This window comes from Anser brachyrhynchus (assembly GCF_964034855.1).
Source record: "Anser brachyrhynchus genome assembly, chromosome: 6".
Taxonomy (NCBI): domain Eukaryota; kingdom Metazoa; phylum Chordata; class Aves; order Anseriformes; family Anatidae; genus Anser; species Anser brachyrhynchus.
In genome coordinates this window covers 45,266,962-45,293,670 of record NC_137700.1, presented here as the reverse complement: position 1 = coordinate 45,293,670, position 26,709 = coordinate 45,266,962, and the positions used below count along the sequence as shown (strand labels likewise).

Genomic DNA, 26,709 nt, shown 5'->3' with positions numbered 1-26,709 from the left:
ATCCCTACACTCACCAAGGTGCAACCCCAAGCCCTACCTGACAGAATCTCACGCCCCCGCACACTGTCTGACCGTGATCAATCCTAAAAGGCCCCATCCACAGTAATGACTTAAAAGCACAGACCCTCGCCCTATGTGTGCATTCAAAACCCGAAAGCAAACATAGCACTTGCCCCGCAACTTAGCTTGGGAATGATGGGAGGCAGGTTCCATCCTCATCAAGGAACACGAAGGCTAGCCAGGACATTGCTTCCGGCACGAGGCTCCTCTTCACCTGCAGAAATAAAGTGCCATCAGGCACTGGCACACCAGCCAAACTTCTTCTAGTGAAACACCCACCTCAAAAACAAAACAGTAGTCCACTGACCTGCTCTGCTACTGAAGTCAGATAGACCAACTCCAGACAACTGCCCGCCTTCCCCTGCCAACCACCCCCAAACACACAGTATTTGCCCCTGGACTTAATTCTCAGGGGTCACAATCCATCCTCAAGGCGGACCACAGAGGCCAACTAGGATGTCCCCACTATCTTCTTCGTCCCCGGAAAAGAGGAGTCACCCAGAGGTGGGACCAATAGACTACCAAACCAAAACCAATGCCCTTTTCCCAACTGTACTCCACTCACCTTCCCGATCCAGGCTTAGCGCTTCCATTTACTGTGCTGAGCCAAGGTCACATAGCTTAGACCAAGGAGAAAGAACAAACAAACGTGAAAATCCACAAAACAGTCTATACCCACTCCTCTTCTTTCCTCCCCTACCCCAACAGCCAAGAAGCCCCAGACCCACGTTCCCCAACCCAGTACCACCGCTTCGCTCACCTAACATCCCAAGGAGATGCATCACGCTCCCAGCTCCTCTTGTGCTCAGAGCATCTCCAGCATTTCAGGAACTGGAACCGCTGACGCCTGGCGCGCCTCAGGAACGTGGCAGGAGATGTACTCTGCTGTCGCAAGGTGCTTCCAAAGCCTGCATAACAGGCAAAGCAGACCAACACAATCCACTGACCAACTCAGGGCCCACACTGCCGTCCACTCACCCTCGTGCCTCATTCAAGTGTCCGTGCCCATGCCCTGGGCTACAAGAAACAAAAAGAGGAGGTCATACCCGTGATGGACACGTAAACAGTACAGCTCCTTGCAGAGGACTCAAACACAGAGACAAGAGCCAGAAAAAAAAAAACACACCCTCAGGTCCACAAATACCAAAAGGCCATGAATGCACAGCAGTACCAACAGGGGTAATCACAGACTTCTCCTTTACAGATGAGAACGGTGACCCTGCTCAGTCTCTCCGTAATACTGCACTTATGCGGTCAAGCCCCTTCTAATGCATACTGAAGCTCCTTGTGAAGCCTCTGGACAGTTATGCAAATGACTTGATATACCTAGAGATTACAAGATAACTCAAAAAAAAAGGAACCGTACCCCACCATTTCCCAAAAACAAGTTAGCCAGCAACACCTCCTAAGCACACCTCTATTACGTGAATTCCAAGCACTTAAAAACTAGAAGGCTGCAACGTCTAAAGACTCTACAGCCACACAAACCACAGGCAAAAGCTCCAAAACTATAACAAACCATCCCTAACCCTGAAAAAGACTACCCCTTACACGCCTACTGCTGCTCTTTTCAGACACATGCTTACACAGGGAGCCTCGATGATACTTATCTCCTAAACCCTGCTCCATCACTTTGCCACCAAGGTTGTAACTTTGATAATATTTGCCTTAATTCTGCAGAAATCATAAGGGACCCAGAACCACAAAGCAAACACACAAAGTAGCACTGCCATCCTATCCGTAAACACGCTATAACAATTACTCACCTGAAGAAGAGCTGCATGCAATACAGGCACCTATTACTAGATTGGTTTACTCTAACAGATCCTACTAGTTGTTACCTCACAAAGATGGGCGTACCGGTCTCTACTTGGAAACGCATCAGTCCATAGACTCTTAACCACCTAAAGAAACCTGCAACTCACTGAAGGAAAAACAAAGCACTTACCCCAAAGAGCAGCCCAGGCAGAATGAGCTCTCTGATGGGATGCCTGTGACTCAATGACCACCAGGCCCTCCCTGGAACCCAAAGCCAATCACCTGGGAAAGGGGAGGGGCAAAGCACAAGAAAGTAGAAAGAGGAGAAGCAGCAGCTGTGGTTTATTTTTTTTTGCTTCAGCTTTGAATATTGAAAGCTTTTCTCCTCTACAACTCCTGTCTCAGGAACCAAACAGCATTCCAGTGACCTGCTTTGCTCCTATTCTAAAGACTATCACAGCCCACCTTGCCTGTGGCACCTGATAAGCAGAAGAGAAGGCAACCACAGCCATAAAAGCCACTGCACCCTCAGGACAGTTACTCTCATCCCCTCCTTTACCTCAGCCGCTTACCTACCCCACATGGCAGATGCTTCCACCCATTCTCTGAAGCCACCTAGAGCACCTCCAAAAGAGAAACTGGAATTTTACTCTATTTGATGTAGTAAAGTAAGTGCAGCAACAACCGCACCCCAAAAATAACAGCTACCTCTGTTCATCACTCACCAGAGTCACTCCAGAGGTAGCTCGCGTCGTGACGTCCTGTACTGCACACTGCGTTTCAGCCTGAACAACGGAAAACACAGTCAGAAGACAAACATTCAGCTGACAGCATTAGCACCCATCCCTCAACAACAGAAGTCACCCCATATTTAATGTTTTCGTTTCAAAACAGCAGTCCACTTGCCTCTGTACCTGCAAGTTAGATCCAAGCTCGAAAGGAACGGCCACCATCACCCATGCCACCTGGGAACACAGAAGGACAAAATGACCGCTGTGCTTGCAAGCCACCACCTGCCACATTGCTCCTCTGTCCCAAACAGCCTCACCTCAGACCCTCAGAGGGAAACACCTGAATGTCTTCCCTTCGCTTCAGATAAGGGATCACCAGGCTGATAAAACTCCCACCTTCCCTCACTGCTCCGTGACACGGGGATTTCCCTGTCCAAGACTTCATGAAGCCCCTGCAGAGACAAGAGAAAAGCACACCCTGAGGCACCTCACAGCCACAGCGTACCTGCTGCAATACCTCTCTCTTCCCAGCTCCTTTACTTCAGCTGCTCACCAGCTCGAACTGAGATTCTTCGCTCACAGCGCCGCGGCAAACTCTGCCCGGGCCACACAACACACACTGCACAAGCTACGTTGTTTAAGACACACGAGCTGGAACGTTCCTGCCCAACAATCAGTGGCATCGCACAGGAAGGATGCCGCACGCTCCTAGAAACCAAACCTACCAGTCCTGAACAGCTCCCCTGCCAGACAATTCCCCACCTCCTCCTGCCAACCACGCTCAGCGCACACACTATTTGGCTCTCAAAAGAAAAAAAAAAAGTAATACCATACACACACAAAAAAAACAACTGAGCTCCACAAATGCCAAAAAGCCATGCACACACAGCAGCCCCAGCAGGGCTAATCACAGACTTACCCTTTACAGATGAAAAAGGTAACTCTGATACGACCCTGCTCAGTCTCTTGGTAATACTGCGCCTACGTGGTCAAGCCTCTTGTAGTGTGTAATCAAGCTCTTTTTAGTCCTCTGGAGAGTTACACAAGTGGCTTCATACGTCTAGAGATTCAAATATAACCCAAAAACACAAGTGGATCCCACCATCCCAAAAACAAGTGAGCCAGCAACCTCTGCTAAATATCCCTCTAGTAAGTGATTTCCAAGCACTTAAAATCTAGAAATCCATAGACACCAACCTGCCCAAAGAACCCTGCAACTGACTGAAAAACAAAGCACTTACCCCAAAGAGCAGCCCAGGCACAATGAACTCCCTAATGGCATACCTGGGGCTCATATACCATTTGGCCCCGCCCAGCACCCAAACCCAATCACCTGGGAAAGGGGAGGGGCAAAGCACAAGAAAGTAGAAAGAGAGCAGGAGCAACAGCTGTGGTGGTTTGTTTCTTGTTTCTGTTTACTGTGTTGTTTTGTTTTTTTTTAAATCTGGTTTAGCTCAATAGCATGCAGACTGCAGACAAGAGAACTGGGGTGTTTCTAGAAGCAACAATACCCATGCTTTTGCTGCAGCTTTGAATATTGAAAGGACAATACGACCAAGCAACTGAAATTTTTTCAGCTGGAATTAGCTCAAACCTTTCTTTATATAGAAAGAAAAATCTGGGAGCATAACAGATCACACGCCAAAACAACAACAAAAAAATCAATTCCATGTAATAACATCACTTGCAGGAAAAATCACGTACTTGAGTAGGCTATCTGTAAACCAAAAGGCTATGCTGATGGGTCAAAACACACTACAGGACAACGGAGCCTGGCCCTCTGCTGCACCAACTTAAAACTCATCCCTACACTCACCAAGGTGCAACCCCAACCCAAACACAGACACACCATTTCAGCCTCAACACAGTTTTGGGAACTGCTGGAAAGCAGGCTTCATCCTCAGCGAGGCGTGCTCAGGCTCCACGGCATGGGGCTTCAGGCACCGCTTCACCTACTGAAGACGACCACCATCATCAGGAGCTGCCATGCCAGACCACCTTTTTCCTCTGCAACACCTTTCTCAGGAACCAAACAGCATTCCAGTGACCTGCTTTGCTCCTATTCTAAAGACTATCACAGCCCACCTTGCCTGTGGCACCTGATAAGCAGAACAGAAAGCAACCACAGCAATAAAAGCCACTGCACCCTCAGGACAGTTACTCTCATCCCCTCCTTTACCTCAGCCGCTTACCTACCCCACGTGGCAGATGCTTCCACCCGTTCTCTGAAGCCACCTAGAGCACCTCCAAAAGAGAAACTGGAATTTTACTCTATTGGATGTAGTTAAAAAAACTGCAGCGACAAACAGCCTCACCTCAGACCCTCAGAGGGAAACACCTGAACATCTTCCCCTGTGGTGGTTTTACAGGGGTAGGCGACCGAGCTCCACCAAAACCGCTCTCTCCCTCTCCCTCCTCAAAGAAGGACAGGGAGAAAATACAAGGAAAAAGGGCTCAAGGGTTGAGATAAGGATGAGGAGATTACACAGTAAATATCGTGATAAGCAAAACACACTCAGCATAGAAAGACAGAAAGATTTATTGCTTATTACTACGCAATGTAGAGAAGCGAGAAACAAACGAAAGCAACCAAAAGCACCTTCCCCCCCAGCCACCCTCTTCCACCTTCTCCCCCCCAGCGGTGCAGGTGATCGGTGTTTATGGTCAGTCTATAGCGCTTCTTTGCCGCCACTCCTCCTCGGACGCCCTCATCCCCTGTGCTGTGGGGTTCCTCCCACAGGATGCAGTCCTTGGTCAACTGATCTGGCATGGCCTTCCCACAGGCAGCAGCTCTTCCGGAACTGTTCCAGATGTAGGTCCATACCACGGGGTCCATCCCTCAGGAGCAAACTGCTCCAACCTGGGTCCCCCACGGGCAGCAGCTCCTGCCAGCTCACCTGCTCCTGCGTGGTCTCCTCTCCACGGTCTACAGGTCCGGCCCGGAATCTGCTCCGGCAAGGGTCTTCCACAGGCCGCAGCCTCCATCAGTGCAGGTCCACCTGCTCCACCGTGCTCTCCTCCACCAGCTGCAGCATGGAACCCTGCTCCACCGTGGTACTCCGTGGGCTGCAGGGGGACAGCCTGCTTCACCATGGTCCTCGCCACAGGCCGCAGGGGACTTCTGCTCCGGCACCTGGAGTACCTCTCCCCCTCCTTCTTCACTGACCTTGGCGCCTGCAAGGCTGTTCCTCACTCCTCTTGCTCTCCCAGCTGCTGCATGGCACAGCGCCTTTGTTTTTTTTTTTTTTTTTTTTTTTTCCTGTCTTAAATATGCTTTCACAGACACGCAAACAACATCACTTATTGGCTCCGCTCAGCAGCGGGGCCATTACCTAACATGGGGCAGCTTCTAGATTCTTCGCACAGAAGCCACCCCTAGAGCCCCCTGCTACCAAAACCTTGCCACATAAACCCACTACGTCCCTTCATTTTGGTTAAGGGACGACCAGGCTGACAACACGCTCACCTTCCCTCACTGCTCCGTGACACGGGGATTTCCCTGTCCAAGACTGCACCAAGCACCTGCAGAGACGAGAGAAAAGCACCCCCTGAGGCACCTCACAGCCACAGCGTACCTGCTGCAATACCTCTCTTCCCAGTTGCTTTACTTCAGCTGCTCGTTAGCTCGATCTAAGATAAATGTGCCCGGGCGGCGCCGCGCCAAAATGTGCCCGGGCGGCGCCGCGCCAAAATGTGCCCGGGCGGCGCCGCGCCAAAATGTGCCCGGGCGGCGCCGCGCCAAAATGTGCCCGGGCGGCGCCGCGCCAAAATGTGCCCGGGCGGCGCCGCGCCAAAATGTGCCCGGGCGGCGCCGCGCCAAAATGTGCCCGGGCGGCGCCGCGCCAAAATGTGCCCGGGCGGCGCCGCGCCAAAATGTGCCCGGGCGGCGCCGCGCCAAAATGTGCCCGGGCGGCGCCGCGCCAAAATGTGCCCGGGCGGCGCCGCGCCAAAATGTGCCCGGGCGGCGCCGCGCCAAAATGTGCCCGGGCGGCGCCGCGCCAAAATGTGCCCGGGCGGCGCCGCGCCAAAATGTGCCCGGGCGGCGCCGCGCCAAAATGTGCCCGGGCGGCGCCGCGCCAAAATGTGCCCGGGCGGCGCCGCGCCAAAATGTGCCCGGGCGGCGCCGCGCCAAAATGTGCCCGGGCGGCGCCGCGCCAAAATGTGCCCGGGCGGCGCCGCGCCAAAATGTGCCCGGGCGGCGCCGCGCCAAAATGTGCCCGGGCGGCGCCGCGCCAAAATGTGCCCGGGCGGCGCCGCGCCAAAATGTGCCCGGGCGGCGCCGCGCCAAAATGTGCCCGGGCGGCGCCGCGCCAAAATGTGCCCGGGCGGCGCCGCGCCAAAATGTGCCCGGGCGGCGCCGCGCCAAAATGTGCCCGGGCGGCGCCGCGCCAAAATGTGCCCGGGCGGCGCCGCGCCAAAATGTGCCCGGGCGGCGCCGCGCCAAAATGTGCCCGGGCGGCGCCGCGCCAAAATGTGCCCGGGCGGCGCCGCGCCAAAATGTGCCCGGGCGGCGCCGCGCCAAAATGTGCCCGGGCGGCGCCGCGCCAAAATGTGCCCGGGCGGCGCCGCGCCAAAATGTGCCCGGGCGGCGCCGCGCCAAAATGTGCCCGGGCGGCGCCGCGCCAAAATGTGCCCGGGCGGCGCCGCGCCAAAATGTGCCCGGGCGGCGCCGCGCCAAAATGTGCCCGGGCGGCGCCGCGCCAAAATGTGCCCGGGCGGCGCCGCGCCAAAATGTGCCCGGGCGGCGCCGCGCCAAAATGTGCCCGGGCGGCGCCGCGCCAAAATGTGCCCGGGCGGCGCCGCGCCAAAATGTGCCCGGGCGGCGCCGCGCCAAAATGTGCCCGGGCGGCGCCGCGCCAAAATGTGCCCGGGCGGCGCCGATCACAGACCTACCCTTTACAGATGAAAAAGGTAACTCTGATACGACCCTGCTCAGTCTCTTGGTAATACTGCGCCTACGTGGTCAAGCCTCTTGTAGTGTGTAATCAGGCTCTTTTTAGTCCTCTGGAGAGTTAAACAAGTGGCTTCATACGTCTAGAGATTCAAATATAACCCAGAAACACAAGTGGATCCCACCATCCCAAAAACAAGTGAGCCAGCAACCTCTGCTAAATATCCCTCTAGTAAGTCATTTCCAAGCACTTAAAATCTAGAAATCCATAGACTCCAACCTGCCCAAAGAACCCTGCAACTGACTGAAGGAAAGCAAAGCACTTACCCCAAAGAGCAGCCCAGGCACAATGAACTCTCTAATGGCATACCTGGGGCTCATATACCATTTGGCCCTGCCCAGCACCCAAACCCAATCACCTGGGAAAGGGGAGGTGGCAAGCACAAGAAAGTAGAAAGAGCACAAGCAGCACAGCAGCTGTGGGGTTTTTTGATGTTTTTTTTTTGGTTTTGTGTTTTGTTTGTTTTTTGTTTTTCTTTTGTTTTTTTCTTTAATCTGGTTTAGCTCAACAGCATGCAGACTGCAGACAAGAGAACTGGGGTGATTCTAGAAGCAACAATACCCATGCTTTTGCTGCAGCTTTGAATATTGAAAGGACAATATGACCAAGCAAGTAACTGAAATTTTTCCAGCTAGAATTAGCTCAAACCTTTATTTATATAGAAAGAAAAATCTGGGAGCATAACAGATCACACGCCAAAACAAAAATAAATTGCATATAACAACATCACTCGCAGGAAAAATCACGTACTTGAGTAGGCTATCTGAAAACCAAAAGGCTATGCTGATGGGTCAAAACACACTACAGGACAACGGAGCCTGGCCCTCTGCTGTACCGACTTAAAACTCATCCCTACACTCACCAAGGTGCAACCCCAGCCCAAACACAGACACACTATTTCAGCCTCAACACAGTTTTGGGAACTGCTGGAAAGCAGGCTTCAACCTCAGCGAGGCGTGCTCAGGCTCCACGGCATGGGGCTTCAGGCACCGCTCCACCTACTGAAGACGACCACCATCATCAGGAGCTGCCACGCCAGACCACCTTTTTCCTCTGCAACACCTTTCTCAGGAACCAAACAGCATTCCAGTGACCTCCTTTGCTCCTATTCTAAAGACTATCACAGCCCACCTTGCCTGTGGCACCTGATAAACAGAAGAGAAAGCAACCACAGCAGCAAAAGCCACTGCACCCTCAGGACAGTTACTCTCATCCCCTCCTTTACCTCAGCCGCTTACCTACCCCACGTGGCAGATGCTTCCACCCGTTCTCTGAAGCCACCTAGAGCACCTCCAAAAGAGAAACTGGAATTTTACTCTAATTGATGTAGTAAACTAACTGCAGTGATGGGCACAAAAATGTGCCCAGATGGCAGCAATCACAGACTTACCCTTTACAGATGAAAAAGGGGACCCTGCTCAGTCTCTTGGTAATGCTACCGTGCTTATGCGGTCGAGGAACCGTACCCCACCATTTCTTAAAAACGAGTTAGCCGGCAACACATCCTAAGCACGCCTCTATTACGTGAATTCCAAGCACTGAAAATCTAGAAGGCTGCAACGTCTAAAGACTCTACAGCCACACAAACCACAGGCAAAAGCTCCAAGACTATAACAAACTGTCCCTAACCCTGAAAAAGACAACCCCTTACACGCCTACTGCTGCTCTTTTCAGACACATGCTTACACAGGGAGCCTCGATGATACTTATCTCCTAAACCCTGCTCCATCACTTTACCACCGAGGTTGTAACTTTGATAATATTTGACATACAGGCAAAGACTCACAAGTAAGCCCCGCAATTCGGCAAAAATCATAACGGACCCAGAACCACAAAGTAAACACACAAAGTAACACTGCCATCCTATCCGTAAACACGCTATAACAATTACTCACCTGATGAAGAGCTGCACGCAATACAGGCGCCTATTACTAGATTGGTTTACTCTAACAGATCCTACTAGTTGTTACCTCACAAAGATGGGCGTACCGGTCTCTACTTGGAAACGCATCAGTCCATAGACTCTTAACCACCTAAAGAAACCTGCAACTCACTGAAGGAAAAACAAAGCACTTACCCCAAAGAGCAGCCCAGGCAGAATGAGCTCTCTGATGGGATGCCTGTGACTCAATGACCACCAGGCCCTCCCTGGAACCCAAAGCCAATCACCTGGGAAAGGGGAAGGGCAAAGCACAAGAAAGTAGAAAGAGGAGAAGCAGCAGCTGTGGTTTATTTTTTTTTGCTTCAGCTTTGAATATTGAAAGCTTTTCTCCTCTACAACTCCTGTCTCAGGAACCAAACAGCATTCCAGTGACCTGCTTTGCTCCTATTCTAAAGACTATCACAGCCCACCTTGCCTGTGGCACCTGATAAGCAGAACAGAAAGCAACCACAGCAATAAAAGCCACTGCACCCTCAGGACAGTTACTCTCATCCCCTCCTTTACCTCAGCCGCTTACCTACCCCACATGGCAGATGCTTCCACCCGTTCTCTGAAGCCACCTAGAGCACCTCTAAAAGAGAAACTGGAATTTTACTCTATTTGATGTAGTTAAAAAAACTGCAGCGACAACCGCACCCCAAAAATAACAGCTACCTCTGTTCATCACTCACCAGAGTCACTCCAGAGGCAGCTCGGGTCGTGATGTCCTGTACTGCACACTGCGTTTCAGCCTGAACAAAGGAAAACAGTCAGACGATAAACAGTCAGCTGACAGCATTAGCACCCATCCCTCAACAACAGAAGTCACCCCATATTTAATTTTTTCATTTCAAAACAGCAGACCACTTGCCTCTGTACCTGCAAGTTAGATCCAAGCTCGAAAGGAACGGCCACCATCACCCATGCCACCTGGGAACACAGAAGGACAAAATGACCACTGTGCTTGCAAGCCTCCACCTGCCACACTGCTCCTCTGTCCCAAACAGCCTCACCTCAGACCCTCAGAGGGAAACACCTGAATGTCTTCCCGTCGCTTCAGATAAGGGATCACCAGGCTGATAGAACTCTCACCTTCCCTCATTGTTCTGTGACACGGGCATTTCCCTGTCCAAGACTTCATGAAGCCCCTGCAGAGACAAGAGAAAAGCACACCCTGAGGCACCTCACAGCCACAGCGTACCTGCTGCAATACCTCTCTCTTCCCAGCTCCTTTACTTCAGCTCCTCACCAGCTCGAACTGAGATTCTTCGCTCACAGCGCCGCAGCAAACTCTGCCCGGGCCACACAACACACACTGCACAAGCTACATTGTTTAAGACACACGAGCTGGAACGTTCCTGCCCAACAATCAGTGGCATCGCACAGGAAGGATGCCGCACGCTCCTAGAAACCAAACCTACCAGTCCTGAACAGCTCCCCTGCCAGACAATTCCCCACCTCCTCCTGCCAACCACGCTCAGCACACACACTATTCGGCTCTCAAAAGAAAAAAAAAAAGTAAGAACATACACAAAAAAACCTGAGCTCCACAAATGCCAAAAAGCCATGAACACACAGCAGCCCCAGCAGGGGTATTCACAGACTTACCCTTTACAGATGAAAAAGGTAACTCTGATACGACCCTGCTCAGTCTCTTGGTAATACTGCGCCTACGTGGTCAAGCCTCTTGTAGTGTGTAATCAGGCTCTTTTTAGTCCTCTGGAGAGTTACACAAGTGGCTTCATACGTCTAGAGATTCAAATATAACCCAAAAACACAAGTGGATCCCACCATCCCAAAAACAAGTGAGCCAGCAACCTCTGCTAAATATCCCTCTAGTAAGTCATTTCCAAGCACTTAACATCTAGAAATCCATAGACTCCAACCTGCCCAAAGAACCCTGCAACTGACTGAAGGAAAAACAAAGCACTTACCCCAAAGAGCAGCCCAGGCACAATGAACTCTCCAATGGCATACCTGGGGCTCATATACCATTTGGCCCCGCCCAGCACCCAAACCCAATCACCTGGGAAAGGGGAGGGGCAAAGCACAAGAAAGTAGAAAGAGCACAAGCAGCAGCAGCTGTGTTTTTTTTTTTTTTTTTTTTTTTTAAATCTGGTTTAGCTCAATAGCATGCAGACTGCAGACAAGAGAACTGGGGTGATTCTAGAAGCAACAATACCCATGCTTTTGCTGCAGCTTTGAATATTGAAAGGACAATATGACCAAGCAAGTAACTGAAATTTTTTCAGCTGGAATTAGCTCAAACCTTTCTTTACAAAGAAAGAAAAATCTGGGAGCATAACAGATCACACGCCAAAACAAAAAAAAAAAATCAATTCCATGTAATAACATCACTCACAGGAAAAATCACCTACTTGAGTAGGCTATCTGAAAACCAAAAGGCTATGCTGATGGGTCAAAACACACTACAGGACAATGGAGCCTGGCCCTCTGCTGCACCAACTTAAAACTCATCCCTACACTCACCAAGGTGCAACCCCAACCCAAACACAGACACACTATTTCAGCCTCAACACAGTTTTCGAAACTGCTGGAAAGCAGGCTTCATCCTCAGGATGCACGGGATGGGGCTTCAGGCACCTCTTCGCCTACTGAAGAAGACCACAATCAGGAGCTGCCACGCCAGACAACCTTTTTCCTCTGCAACACCTTTCTCAGGAACCAAACAGCATTCCAGTGACCTGCTTTGCTCCTATTCTAAAGACTATCACAGCCCACCTTGCCTGTGGCACCTGATAAGCAGAACAGAAAGCAACCACAGCAATAAAAGCCACTGCACCCTCAGGACAGTTACCCTCATCCCCTCCTCTACCTCGGCCGCTTACCTACCCCACATGGCAGATGCTTCCACCCGTTCTCTGAAGCCACCTAGAGCACCTCTAAAAGACAAACTGGAATTTTACTCTATTTGATGTAGTTAAAAAAACTGCAGCGACAACCGCACCCCAAAAATAACAGCTACCTCTGTTCATCACTGTCCTGGTTCCAGTTAGGACAGAGTTAATTTTTCCTCATAGCAGCTGGTAGGGTGCTATGTTTTGTATTAGGATGAGAAGAGCGCTGATAACATCCTGATGTTTTAATTGTTGCAGAGCAGTGTTTACACCAGGCCAAGGACTTTTCAGCTTCTCGCTCTGTCCTGCCAGCGAGCAGGCTAGGGGTGCAGCAGGAGCTGGGAGGGGACAGACCCAGGACAGCTGACCCAAACTGCCAAAGGGGTATTCCATACCATCTGATGTCATGCTAAACAATATATAGGGGTGGCTGGCCGGGGTGGGGGGCCGGCTGCTCGGGGATAGGCTGGGCATCGGTCAGCGGGTGGTGAGCAATTGCATTGTGCATCACTTGTTTTCTTACACATTATTATTATTAATACTATTATCATTATCACTATTATTATTATTGTTGTTATTATTATATTCCTGTCTTAATAAACTGTCTTTATCTCAACCCACCGGCTTCACTTTCCCGTTTCTCTCCCCCATCCCAGAGAGGGAGGGGGGAGGGTGAGCGAACGGCTGTGTGGTGTTTAGCTGCCAGCCGGGTTAAACCACAACAATCACTCACCAGAGTCACTCCAGAGGTAGCTCGGGTCGTGACGTCCTGTACTGCACACTGCGTTTCAGCCTGAACAAAGGAAAACACAGTCAGAAGACAAACATTCAGCTGACAGCATTAGCACCCATCCCTCAACAACAGAAGTCACCCCATATTTAATGTTTTCGTTTCAAAACAGCAGTCCACTTGCCTCTGTACCTGCAAGTTAGATCCAAGCTCGAAAGGAACGGCCACCATCACCCATGCCACCTGGGAACACAGAAGGACAAAATGACCACTGTGCTTGCAATCCACCACCTGCCACACAGCTCCTCTGTCCCAAACAGCCTCACCTCAGACCCTCAGAGTGAAACACCCAAACGTCTTCCCTTCGCTTCAGATAAGGGATCACCAGGCTGATAAAACTCTCACCTTCCCTCATTGTTCTGTGACACGGGGATTTCCCTGTCCAAGACTTCATGAAGCCCCTGCAGAGACAAGAGAAAAGCACACCCTGAGGCACCTCACAGCCGCAGCGTACCTGCTGCAATACCTCTCTCTTCCCAGCTCCTTTACTTCAGCTCCTCACCAGCTCTGAGATTCTTTGCTTCAGTTTCCCCATTGACTGGGTAATCCAGGTTCACAATCTATCCAGTGCTTCACTGAAAATACACAGCTGCTGGCCTGTTACAAGTCAATTTTCTTTTTTCCTTGACTGTTTTCCTCTTTGAGGTGGTGATGTTTCTTACACCGTGATTTCCACCCAATTGCTCTAAGGATTCTGGTTGTCTGCATTTCACAAGGTTGTCTGGTAAGCTTTCTTCTCACTACAAGCATATCTCAATACCACCTTCCTTCCCTCTAAACAACCTAACTCTGTGCAAAAACATTTTTATTCCCACAACCTTGATCCCCTTACCCTAAAAACCTTATTCCCTTTAACCCTAACAACTCTAACCACAACCCTAACCCTTCATATCAACCCCCCGACGCTAATGACACTGACTAATGATCCAAACCCCAAACTGCCCCCAACCCCAGGCAACCGACAAAGAAACTGACACAAAGCTGAAAACTACAAAAAAGGCAAAACCCTGGATACAGACCCCAAATCACAAACACGCGACCAAAATGCTACAGAAAAGCCCCAGACGCAGGCCCCAAGCACTACAGCTAGGCCCCAGAAGCTCAAGACACATCCCAAAGCCAAAATGCAAGCCCCAAACGCTACAGAAAAGCCCCCAAACACCAGACGCAGGCTGCAGAAGTCTACAAGCGGGCCACAACCCACCCCCAGACGCAGGCCCCAACCACACCCAGATGCAGGCCCCAACTGTCCACAAGCAGCTCCCAACCCGCCCCCCATGAACGGGATCCCACCCCACCCCGATGCAGGCCCCAGGCCCCAGCCCCAGCCCCAGCCCCTACCCCCACGCCCCAGACTCAGGCCCCAAAGGTGTACAAGCAGGCCCCTACAGTATACAAGCAGCTCACAACCACCCCCCAAAAGCCTGGCCCCAACCCCCTCCAGATGCAAGCCTGAAAGGTGTACAACCAGCTCTGAACGCCCCCCCCCCCAGACGCAGGCCCCAAGCCCCCCCAGACACAGGCCCCAAAGGTGTACAAGCAACTCCCCACCCTCCCTCCCCAGAGGCAGGCCCCAAAGGTGTACAACCAGCACCCGACACCCCCACATATGCAAGCCCCAAAGGTGTACAAGCAGCTCCAAACCTCCCCCCCCATCCCAGGCTTCCAGTGTACGAGCAGCTCCCAACCCCCCCCAAACACAGGCTCCTATACTGTACAACCAGCTCTGAACCCCCCCGCTCCCCAGAGACGCAGGCACCAAGCCCCCGCAGAGGCAGGCCCCAAGGGTGTGCAAGCAGCTCCCAACCACTGTCCCCCCCCCAGAGGCAGGCCCCAACCCCCCCCAGACGCAAGTCCCTGCAGTGTACAAGCAGCTCCCAACCCCCCCCCAGACGCAAGTCCCTGCAGTGTACAAGCAGCTCCCAACCCCCCCCAGATGCAAGTCCCAAAGGTGGACAAGCAGCTCCCAACCCCCCCAGACGCAAGTCCCAAAGGTGGACAAGCAGCTCCCAACACCCACCCCCAAACGCAAGCCCATACTGTGTACAAGCAGCTCCCAACCCCCACAGATACAGATCCCTACATTGTAGGAGCAGCTTCCAACCCCCCCAGATGCAGGCCCTGACACCCCCCAAGACACAGTCCCCAAAGGTGTTCAAGCAACTCCCAACCGCCCCCCCAGATGCAAGCCCCAAAGGTGTACAAGCAGCTCCACACCCCCCCCAAAACACTGGCCTCAACCCTCCCCCCAAGACACAGGCCCCAAAAGCCTAAACATACGCCAAGAAACTACTAATGCAGGTGCCAAATGCTACAGACAGGCCCAAAAGCACAGGCACACGCCCCAGATGCTCGAGGCCGAGATGTAACTTGGCTTTCTGAATTACTGGAAAGCGGCTTTCATTCTCAGCGAGGTGTGCGCAGGCTAGACAGGATGGGGCTTCAGGCACCTCTTCACCTGTGGAAACACACTGCCATCAGGCACTGCCATGCCAGACAAGCTTTTTCTGTTAAAACACCCTTCTCAGATGCCCTGCGGCATTCAAGTGACCTGCTTTGCTCCGATTCTAAAGACTAGTGTCACAGCCCACCTTGCCTGTGGCACCTGACCAACAGAAGAGAAAGCAACCATACCGTTTGGAAACCGTCACTGCACGTGCCGCTCCTTGATGCTCTGTAACCTCTTCTCAAATCCTCAGCCACTTCTGTGTAGAGCCTGCCATGACACCTGCAAAGCAAGATGGATACCCTTCGCAGTCACCTTGCGCAACTTGGCCATTCTGCTCCAACCCCACTCACGACCAGCCTGCCCTTCTCGTGCTGCTCTTCAGAGTGCAGCTTGGCCCCTCTGAGTCTGTGCAAGGCACCTGCGAAAGAAAAAGAAAAGCATAGGCCGCGGCAGCATCCAAAGCCGCAGCACAGCTAGGACAGGTACTCTCACCTGCTCCCTTACTCTGCCCCCTCACCTGCCCTCGAGGCAGATGCTTCCATCTGCTCTCTTAAGCCAGCTACAACACCTCTGGAATATAAACAGGACTTTAACTGTATTTTGTGTAGTTAAGTAACTGCAGTGACAACCGCACCCCTAAAATAACTGCTGCATCTGTTCATCGCTCACCTTGCCAAAACCAGCTCTGGTTGTGAAGTCCCAGGTTGTACGCTGTGTTTCAGCTTTAACAAATGAAAACAGTCAGAAGATAATCATTCAGATGCCAGCATTAGCACCCATCCCTCAACAACACAAGGGACCCCATGGCTAATTTTATCATTTCAAAACAGCAGCCCCCTTGCCTCGGCACCTCAGAAGTAGATCAAGACAGTCACCGAGCTGCCGAACGAGAGCTTGACAGCTCCAGAGGGAGCTCTTTCCTTTGACCGGTTCCTCCTAAGGTTTCTCTAGGACTGGAGAAAAATAAAAACACTCCACATCTGCGAGCTTTCAAGATTCAATGACAGACCTCTCCTCTAGCACTATTCAAGCACTATGCAAACAGCTGCTCGCAAGCAGCTCAGGTCTCCCCCTCCACATTTGCCAAACACCACGGAGATGACTCTGTGCCAGCTGCCCTTCAGTACGTGCCCAGAGGCAGACCGGATGTCTTTGCCAAAACAGTCCGGACAATGTATTAGTACACCGCCACGTTAGTTACCATCGCTAACTGCCAGGCAGGACAGCTCCAGGCCAAACACACACACAGGCACGCTACAAACGTTACGAACAAAACACAGAACACAAGGCGCAAAAAAAGGACTCCCAGAGGGAAGCCCTACAGCGACAGCTAGTCAGAACAGGTGCTCTGCAGCAGACCCAAGGAGAGACTCAAATGTCACTACATGCGACTGGAAGCAACTGCCAGAACTGGGATGACGGAGGCATAAAAAGCCTGCCTTCAAGGCAAGAGACCAGAAGGATGGGGAGTGCAAACCCCAGAAGAAAAATGCTTCGGAAATGAACTCCCAAGACAGAGCTCCTGATGAAGCCCACATGACTTCCGCAACAGCGAGGATGGAAACAGATGCCATCTGAAACCGAATATGATGCACAAGACCTGAAACACATCTGCGCTTTAAGCTGCGACTGCAAGTCAAGAAGTGCTCAGATCAGCCCTACGATGATGAAACAAGCATTTAGGACCTTTGGTGTGGCTAACAAGTTGCCCATCTAATCTGTCCAGTGGAAAATGGCAATGAGGATATCAAGACCTGAGGAGCGTGTAACATATGATAACCACATCAAGAAACATTTGATACAAAAAAATTACACGCACAGAAGAAATGATCTCTTTAGGCTCCCACTGCAAGACAAGAAATGCTCAGCTTCCGATTGAGCATCAGCATTATTCCAGTGAGGTCAAGTGTTCGACACCCTCAGGAAGGCTTCCCCAGGGCCTGCCAAGCACCAGGAGCAACAGCACAGCACAGACAACACAGAACACAGACACCAAGCTGGAACTGCCCTGCCTGGCACGTGCTCAAGCCCTACCTGATAGAATCCCACGCCCCCACACACTGTCTGACCGTGATCAATCCTAAAAGGCCCCATCCACAGCAATGACTTAAAAGCACAGACCCTCGCCCTATGTGTGCATTCAAAACCCGAAAGCAAACATAGCACTTGCCCCACAACTTAGCTTGGGAATGACGGGAGGCAGGTTCCATCCTCATCAAGGAACACGAAGGCTAGCCAGGACATTGCTTCCGGCACGAGGCTCCTCTTCACCTGCAGAAATAAAGTGCCATCGGGCACTGGCACACCAGCCAAACTTCTTCCAGTGAAACACCCACCTCAAAAACAAAACAGTAGTCCACTGACCTGCTCTGCTACTGAAGTCAGATAGACCAACTCCAGACAACTGCCCGCCTTCCCCTGCCAACCACCCCCAAACACACAGTATTTGCCCCTGGACTTAATTCTCAGGGGTCACAATCCATCCTCAAGGTGGACCACAGAGGCCAACTAGGATGTCCCCACTATCTTCTTCGTCCCCGGAAAAGAGGAGTCACCCAGAGGTGGGACCAATAGACTACCAAACTAAAACCAATGCCCTTTTCCCAACTTTTCTCCACTCACCTTCCCGATCCAGGCTTAGCGCTTCCATTTACTGTGCTGAGCCAAGGTCACGTAGCTTAGACCAAGGAGAAAGAACAAACAAAAATGACAATCCACAAAACAGTCTATACCCACTCCTCTTCTTTCCTCCCCTACCCCAACAGCCAAGAAGCCCCAGACCCACGTTCCCCAACCCAGTACCACCGCTTCGCTCACCTAACATCCCAAGGAGATGCATCACGCTCCCAGCTCCTCTTGTGCTCAGAGCATCTACAGCATTTCAGGAACTGGAACCGCTGACGCCTGGCGCGCCTCAGGAACGTGGCAGGAGATGTACTCTGCTGTCTCAAGGTGCTTCCAAAGCCTGCATAACAGGCAAAGCAGACTAACACAATCCACTGCCCAACTCAGGGCCCACACTGCCGTCCACTCACCCTCGTGCCTCATTCAAGTGTCCGTGCCCATGCCCTGGGCTACAAGAAACAAAAAGAGAAGGTCATATCCGTGATGGACATGCAAAGAGTACAGCTCCTTGCAGAGGACTCAGACACAGAGACGGGAGCCAGAAAAAAAAAACACACCCTCAGGTCCACAAATGCCAAAACACCATGAATGCACAGCAGCCCCAACAGGGGTAATCACAGACTTACCCTTTACAGATGAGAACGGTGACCCTGCTCAGTCTCTCCGTAATACTGCACTTATGCGGTCAAGCCCCTTCTAATGCGTACTGAAGCTCCTTGTGAAGCCTCTGGACAGTTATGCAAATGACTTGATATACCTAGAGATTAAAAGGTAACTCAAAAAAAAAAAAGGAACCGTACCCCACCATTTCCCAAAAACAAGTTAGCCAGCAACACCTCCTAAGCACACCTCTATTACGTGAATTCCAAGCACTTAAAAATCTAGAAGGCTGCAACGTCTAAAGACTCTACAGCCACACAAACCACAGGCAAAAGCTCCAAAACTACAACAAACTGTCCCTAACCCTGAAAAAGACTACCCCTTACACGCCTACTGCTACTCTTTTCAGATGCATGCTTACACAGGGAGCTTCGATGATACTTATCTCCTAAACCCTGCTCCATCACTTTGCCACCAAGGTTATAACTTTCATAATATTTGCCTTAATTCAGCAAAAATTATAAGGGACCCAGAACCACAAAGCAAACATACAAAGTAGTACTGCCATCCTATCCGTAAACATGCTATAACAATTACTCACCTGAAGAAGAGCTGCATGCAATACAGGCACCTATTACTAGATTGGTTTATTCTAACAGATCCTACTAGTTGTTACCTCACAAAGATGGGCGTACCATGTGCCCGGGCAGCGCCGCGCGAAAATGTGCCCGGGCGGCGCCGATCACAGACCTACCCTTTACAGATGAAAAAGGTAACTCTGATACGACCCTGCTCAGTCTCTTGGTAATACTGCGCCTACGTGGTCAAGCCTCTTGTAGTGTGTAATCAAGCTCTTTTTAGTCCTCTGGAGAGTTACACAGGTGGCTTCATACGTCTAGAGATTCAAATATAACCCAAAAACACAAGTGGATCCCACCATCCCAAAAACAAGTGAGCCAGCAACCTCTGCTAAATATCCCTCTAGTAAGTCATTTCCAAGCACTTAACATCTAGAAATCCATAGACTCCAACCTGCCCAAAGAACCCTGCAACTGACTGAAGGAAAAACAAAGCACTTACCCCAAAGAGCAGCCCAGGCACAATGAACTCTCTAATGGCATACCTGGGGCTCATATACCATTTGGCCCCGCCCTGCACCCAAACCCAATCACCTGGGAAAGGGGAGGGGCAAAGCACAAGAAAGTAGAAAGAGCACAAGCAGCACAGCAGATGTGCGGATTTTTTGGTGTTTTTTTTTTTTGGTTTTGTGTTTTGTTTGTTTGTTTGTTTTTTGTTTTTCTTTTGTTTTTTCTTTAATCTGGTTTAGCTCAATAGCATGCAGACTGCAGACAAGAGAACTGGGGTGATTCTAGAAGCAACAATACCCATGCTTTTGCTGCAGCTTTGAATATTGAAAGGACAATATGACCAAGCAAGTAACTGAAATTTTTTCAGCTAGACTTAGCTCAAACCTTTATTTATATAGAAAGAAAAATCTGGGAGCATAACAGATTACATGCCAGAAAAAAAAAAAATCAATTCCATGTAATAACATCACTTGCAGGAAAAATCACGTACTTGAGTAGGCTATCTGTAAACCAAAAGGCTATGCTGATGGGTCAAAACACACTACAGGACAATGGAGCCCGGCCCTCTGCTGCACCAACTTAAAACTCATCCCTACACTCACCAAGGTGCAACCCCAGCCCAAACACAGACACACCATTTCAGCCTCAACACAGTTTTGGAAACTGCTGGAAAGCAGGCTTCATCCTCAGCGAGGCGTGCTCAGGCTACACGGGATGGGGCTTCAGGCACCGCTCCACCTACTGAAGACGACCACCATCAGGAGCTGCCACGCCAGACCACCTTTTTCCTCTGCAACACCTTTCTCAGGAACCAAACAGCATTCCAGTGACCTGCTTTGCTCCTATTCTAAAGACTATCACAGCCCACCTTGCCTGTGGCACCTGATAAGCAGAAGAGAAAGCAACCACAGCAATAAAAGCCACTGCACCCTCAGGACAGTTACTCTCATCCCCTCCTTTACCTCAGCCGCTTACCTACCCCACACGGCAGATGCTTCCACCCGTTCTCTGAAGCCACCTAGAGCACCTCCAAAAGAGAAACCGGAATTTTACTCTAATTGATGTAGTAAATAACTGCAGTGATGGGCACGAAAATGTGCCCAGATGGCAGCAATCACAGACTTACCCTTTACAGATGAAAAAGGGGACCCTGCTCAGTCTCTTGGTAATACTACCGTGCTTATGCGGTCGAGGAACCGTACCCCACCATTTCTTAAAAACGAGTTAGCCGGCAACACCTCCTAAGCACGCCTTTATTACGTGAATTCCAAGCACTGAAAATCTAGAAGGCTGCAACGTCTAAAGACTCTACAGCCACACAAACCACAGGCAAAAGCTCCAAAACTGTAACAAACTGTCCCTAACCCTGAAAAAGACTACCCCTTACACGCCTACTGCTGCTCTTTTCAGACACATGCTTACACAGGGAGCTTCGATGATACTTATCTCCTAAACCCTGCTGCATCGCTTTGCCACCAAGGTTGTAACTTTGATAATATTTGACATACAGGCAAAGACTCACAAGTAAGCCCCGCAATTCGGCAAAAATCATAAGGGACCCAGAACCACAAAGTAAACACACACAGTAACACTGCCATCCTATCCGTAAACATGCTATAACAATTACTCACCTGAAGAAGAGCTGCATGCAATACAGGCACCTATTACTAGATTGGTTTACTCTAACAGATCCTACTAGTTGTTACCTCACAAAGATGGGCGTACCGGTCTCTACTTGGAAACGCATCAGTCCATAGACTCTTAACCACCTAAAGAAACCTGCAACTCACTGAAGGAAAAACAAAGCACTTACCCCAAAGAGCAGCCCAGGCACAATGAACTCTCTAATGGCATACCTGGGGCTCATATACCATTTGGCCCCGCCCAGCACCCAAACCCAATCACCTGGGAAAGGGGAGGGGCAAAGCACAAGAAAGTAGAAAGAGACCAGGAGCAACAGCTGTGGTGGTTTCTTTCTTGTTTCTGTTTACTGTGTTGTTTTTTTTTTTAAATCTGGTTTAGCTCAACAGCATGCAGACTGCAGACAAGAGAACTGGGGTGTTTCTAGAAGCAACAATAGCCATGCTTTTGCTGCAGCTTTGAATATTGAAAGGACAACACGACCAAGCAACTGAAATTTTTTCAGCTGGAATTAGCTCAAACCTTTCTTTACAAAGAAAGAAAAATCTGGGAGCATAACAGATCACGCGCCAAAACAAAAAGAAAAAAAATCAATTCCATGTAATAACATCACTTGCAGGAAAAATCACGTACTTGAGTAGGCTATCTGTAAACCAAAAGGCTATGCTGATGGGTCAAAACACACTACAGGACAATGGAGCCCGGCCCTCTGCTGCACCAACTTAAAACTCATCCCTACACTCACCAAGGTGCAACCCCAACCCAAACACAGACACACCATTTCAGCCTCAACACAGTTTTGGGAACTGCTGGAAAGCAGGCTTCGACCTCAGCGAGGCGTGCTCAGGCTACACAGCATGGGGCTTCAGGCACCTCTTCACCTACTGAAGACGACCACAATCAGGAGCTGCCACGCCAGACCACCTTTCTCCTCTGCAACACCTTTCTCAGGAACCAAACAGCATTCCAGTGACCTGCTTTGCTCCTATTCCAAAGACTATCACAGCCCACCTTGCCTGTGGCACCTGATAAGCAGAACAGAAAGCAACCACAGCAATAAAAGCCACTGCACCCTCAGGACAGTTACTCTCATCCCCTCCTTTACCTCAGCCGCTTACCTACCCCACATGGCAGATGCTTCCACCCGTTCTCTGAAGCCACCTAGAGCACCTCTAAAAGAGAAACTGGAATTTTACTCTATTTGATATAGTTAAAAAAACTGCAGCGACAACCGCACCCCAAAAATAACAGCTACCTCTGCTCATCACTCACCAGCGTCACTCCAGAGGTAGCTCGGGTCGTGACGTCCTGTACTGCACACTGCGTTTCAGCCTGAACAAAGGAAAACACAGTCAGAAGACAAACATTCAGCTGACAGCATTAGCACCCATCCCTCAACAACAGAAGTCACCCCATATTTAATGTTTTCGTTTCAAAACAACAGTCCACTTGCCTCTGTACCCGCAAGTTAGATCCAAGCTCGAAAGGAACGGCCACCACCACCCATGCCACCTGGGAACACAGAAGGACAAAATGACCTCTGTGCTTGCAAGCCACCACCTGCCACGCTGCTCCTCTGTCCCAAACAGCCTCACCTCAGACCCTCAGAGGGAAACACCTGAACATCTTCCCCTGTGGTGGTTTTACAGGGGTAGGCGACCGAGCTCCACCAAAACCGCTCTCTCCCTCTCCCTCCTCAAAGAAGGACAGGGAGAAAATACAAGGAAAAAGGGCTCAAGGGTTGAGATAAGGACGAGAAGATTACACAGTAAATATCGTGATAGGCAAAACACACTCAGCATAGAAAGATAGAAAGATTTATTGCTTATTACTACACAATGTAGAAAAGCGAGAAACAAACGAAAGCAACCAAAAGCACCTTCCCCCCCCCCAAACCACCCTCTTCCACCTTCTCCCCCCCAGCGGTGCAGGTGATTGGTGTTTATGGTCAGTCTATAGCGCTTCTTTGCCGCCACTCCTTCTCGGACGCCCTCATCCCCTGGGCTGTGGGGTTCCTCCCACAGGATGCAGTCCTTGGTCAACTGATCTGGCATGGCCTTCCCACAGGCAGCAGCTCTTCCAGAACTGTTCCAGATGTAGGTCCATACCACGGGGTCCATCCCTCAGGAGCAAACTGCTCCAACCTGGGTCCCCCACGGGCAGCAGCTCCTGCCAGCTCACCTGCTCCTGCGTGGTCTCCTCTCCACGGTCTACAGGTCCGGCCCGGAATCTGCTCCGGCAAGGGTCTTCCACAGGCCGCAGCCTCCATCAGTGCAGGTCCACCTGCTCCACCGTGCTCTCCTCCACCAGCTGCAGCATGGAACCCTGCTCCACCGTGGTACTCCGTGGGCTGCAGGGGGACAGCCTGCTTCACCATGGTCCTCGCCACAGGCCGCAGGGGACTTCTGCTCCGGCACCTGGAGTACCTCTCCCCCTCCTTCTTCACTGACCTTGGCGCCTGCAAGGCTGTTCCTCACTCCTCTTGCTCTCCCAGCTGCTACATGGACCAGCGTGTTTTTTTTTTTTTTTTCCTGTCTTAAATATGCTCTCACAGACGCGCAAACAACATCCCTTATTGGCTCCGCTCAGCAGCGGGGCCATTACCTAACATGGGGCAGCTTCTAGATTCTTCGCACAGAAGCCACCCCTAGAGGCCCTGCTACCAAAACCTTGCCACATAAACCCACTACGTCCGTTCACTTCGGTTAAGGGACGACCAGGCTGACAACATGCTCACCTTCCCTCACTGCTCCGTGACACGGGCATTTCCCTGTCCAAGACTGCACCAAGCACCTGCAGAGACGAGAGAAAAGCACACCCTGAGGCACCTCACAGCCACAGCGTACCTGCTGCAATACCTCTCTCTTCCCAGTTGCTTTACTTCAGCTGCTCGTTAGCTCCATCTAAGATAAATGTGCCCGGGCGGCGCCGCGCCAAAATGTGCCCGGGCGGCGCCGCGCCAAAATGTGCCCGGGCGGCGCCGCGCCAAAATGTGCCCGGGCGGCGCCGCGCCAAAATGTGCCCGGGCGGCGCCGCGCCAAAATGTGCCCGGGCGGCGCCGCGCCAAAATGTGCCCGGGCGGCGCCGCGCCAAAATGTGCCCGGGCGGCGCCGCGCCAAAATGTGCCCGGGCGGCGCCGATCACAGACCTACCCTTTACAGATGAAAAAGGTAACTCTGATACGACCCTGCTCAGTCTCTTGGTAATACTGCGCCTACGTGGTCAAGCCTCTTGTAGTGTGTAATCAGGCTCTTTTTAGTCCTCTGGAGAGTTAAACAAGTGGCTTCATACGTCTAGAGATTCAAATATAACCCAGAAACACAAGTGGATCCCACCATCCCAAAAACAAGTGAGCCAGCAACCTCTGCTAAATATCCCTCTAGTATGTCATTTCCAAGCACTTAACATCTAGAAATCCATAGACGCCAACCTGCCCAAAGAACCCTGCAACTGACTGAAGGAAAAACAAAGCACTTACCCCAAAGAGCAGCCCAGGCACAATGAACTCTCTAATGGCATACCTGGGGCTCATATACCATTTGGCCCCGCCCAGCACCCAAACCCAATCACCTGGGAAAGGGGAGGGGCAAAGCACAAGAAAGTAGAAAGAGCACAAGCAGCACAGCAGATGTGCGGATTTTTTTTTTTTTTTAAATCTGGTTTAGCTCAATAGCATGCAGACTGCAGACAAGAGAACTGGGGTGTTTCTAGAAGCAACAATCCCCATGCTTTTGCTGCAGCTTTGAATATTGGAAGGACAACACGACCAAGCAACTGAAATTTTTTCAGCTGGAATTAGCTCAAACCTTTCTTTACAAAGAAAGAAAAATCTGGGAGCATAACAGATCACTCATCAAAAAAAAAAAAATCACCAATTCCATGTAATAACATGACTCGCAGAAAAATTCACGTACTTGAGTAGGCTATCTGAAAACCAAAAGGCTATGCTGATGGGTCAAAACACACTACAGGACAATGGAGCCTGGCCCTCTGCTGCACCAACTTAAAACTCATCCCTACACTCACCAAGGTGCAACCCCAACCCAAACACAGACACACCATTTCAGGCTACACGGGATGGGGCTTCAGGCACCGCTCCACCTACTGAAGAAGACCACCATCAGGAGCTGCCACGCCAGACAACCTTTTTCCTCTGCAACACCTTTCCCAGGAACCAAACAGCATTCCAGTGACCTGCTTTGCTCCTATTCTAAAGACTACCACAGCCCACCTTGCCTGTGGCACCTGATAAGCAGAAGAGAAAGCAACCACAGCAGCAAAAGCCACAGCACCCCTAGGACAGTTACTCTCAACCGCTCTTTTACTTCACCCACTCACCTAACCCCCGAGGCAGATGTTTCCATCTGCTCTCAAGCCACCTAAAGCACCTCTAAAAGGCAAAATGGATTTTTATTCTACTTTTTGTAATAACTTAACTGCAGTGACAACCACACCCCAAAAATAACTGCTACCTCTGTTCATTGCTCACCTTGCCTGAGGTAGCTCGGGTCGCAACGTCCTGTATTGCGCACTGCCTTTCAGCTTGAACAAAGGAAAACACGGTCAAAAGATAAACATTCAGCTGCCAGCATTACCACCCACCCTTCAACACCACAGGTGACCCTATATTTAATTTTATCATTTCAAAAGAGCAGTCCACTTGCCTCTGTACCTGGAAAGTAGATCCAAGCTCAAACGCGGCCACCTGCAAGGCCGGGGGGGGGGGACATTTGGCAGCCACCTGCAAGGTGGGGGGGCACCTGGCAGTTTTGCTGTAACAGACCCTACTAGTTACCTCAAAAAGATGGGCTTACCGGTCTCAATTTGAAATGCATCAGTCCATAGGCTCTGACCCACCTAAAGAACCCTGCAACTGACTGAAGGAAAAACAAAGCCCCTACCCCCAAAGAGCAGCCCAGGCCGAATGCCTGCCCTAATCATGTGGAAAATGGGAGGGGCCGTGCATGAGAAGAGATAAAGAGAGCAGGAGGAACAGCAGCCCTGTTTTTGGTCTGGCTTAGGTCAACAGCGTGCAGAGTGCAGCACAGGCAATCAGCCTGTTTCTCCTGAAAGACTCACCTTAGCTTTGGTGAAGGAAACTGACCGGGCTGACAACCCTTTCACCTTTTTGCACCACTCCACAACATGGGGAATTCACCTCTCCACGGCTGCACGAGGGAACTGCAGAAACAAGACAAAGCACACCCTGAGGCACCTCATAACCACAGCCTACCTA

At 50.9% G+C, this 26,709-nt stretch overlaps 2 protein-coding genes across 3 annotated transcripts in view; both read right to left on the bottom strand.

Annotated features, from left to right (window-relative positions):
• The window catches only part of LOC308197366 (uncharacterized protein), a 43,074-nt gene extending 37,588 nt beyond the window's left edge, over positions 1–5,486 (bottom strand). Inside the window, exons 1-4 of the mRNA XM_080597695.1 lie at positions 5,447–5,486; positions 2,733–2,783; positions 2,527–2,603; positions 2,395–2,442 (exon numbers count right to left, since the gene is read on the bottom strand). Coding sequence (XP_080453821.1) covers positions 2,395–2,442; positions 2,527–2,603; positions 2,733–2,771 — 164 coding nt within the window. The 5' untranslated portion in view covers positions 2,772–2,783; positions 5,447–5,486. The remainder of the gene's footprint in view (positions 1–2,394; positions 2,443–2,526; positions 2,604–2,732; positions 2,784–5,446) is intronic.
• A 16,847-nt stretch (positions 5,487–22,333) lies between these two features.
• Positions 22,334–26,542, bottom strand: LOC308197367 (uncharacterized protein). 2 transcript variants are annotated; one of them, XM_080597696.1, is made up of 11 exons: positions 26,288–26,542; positions 25,963–26,015; positions 24,211–24,266; positions 23,924–23,967; positions 23,655–23,823; positions 23,069–23,168; positions 22,935–22,985; positions 22,746–22,805; positions 22,596–22,645; positions 22,448–22,498; positions 22,334–22,357 (listed from the first exon to the last, which is right to left on the bottom strand). In XM_080597696.1, exons 1-8 carry the CDS (start codon positions 26,306–26,308, stop codon positions 22,751–22,753), a joined length of 549 nt encoding a protein of 182 aa, XP_080453822.1. In that variant the 5' UTR covers positions 26,309–26,542; the 3' UTR covers positions 22,334–22,357; positions 22,448–22,498; positions 22,596–22,645; positions 22,746–22,750. The 2 variants fall into 2 exon arrangements, 1 of the variants encoding a protein (XP_080453822.1); XR_013952875.1 differs by lacking the exons at positions 22,334–22,357; positions 22,448–22,498; positions 22,596–22,645; ... (5 more) ...; positions 25,963–26,015; positions 26,288–26,542 and adding an exon at positions 24,355–24,522 and having other exon boundaries at positions 23,980–24,266.
• Between the last annotated feature and the right edge of the window lie 167 nt (positions 26,543–26,709).

What these genes read in the sequence shown, in the direction of transcription:
- LOC308197367 (XM_080597696.1), bottom strand. Translation starts at nt 26,308, where the DNA reads ATGCATTTCAAATTGAGACCG. An exon ending in TGCATTTCAAATTGAGACCG is followed by an intron (nt 26,016 to 26,287) that starts GTAAGCCCATCT and finishes CCTTTGTTCAAG; the next exon opens with CTGAAAGGCAGTGCGCAATA. An exon ending in ACAGCCTTGCAGGCGCCAAG is followed by an intron (nt 23,824 to 23,923) that starts GTCAGTGAAGAA and finishes GTCCCCCTGCAG; the next exon opens with CCCACGGAGTACCACGGTGG.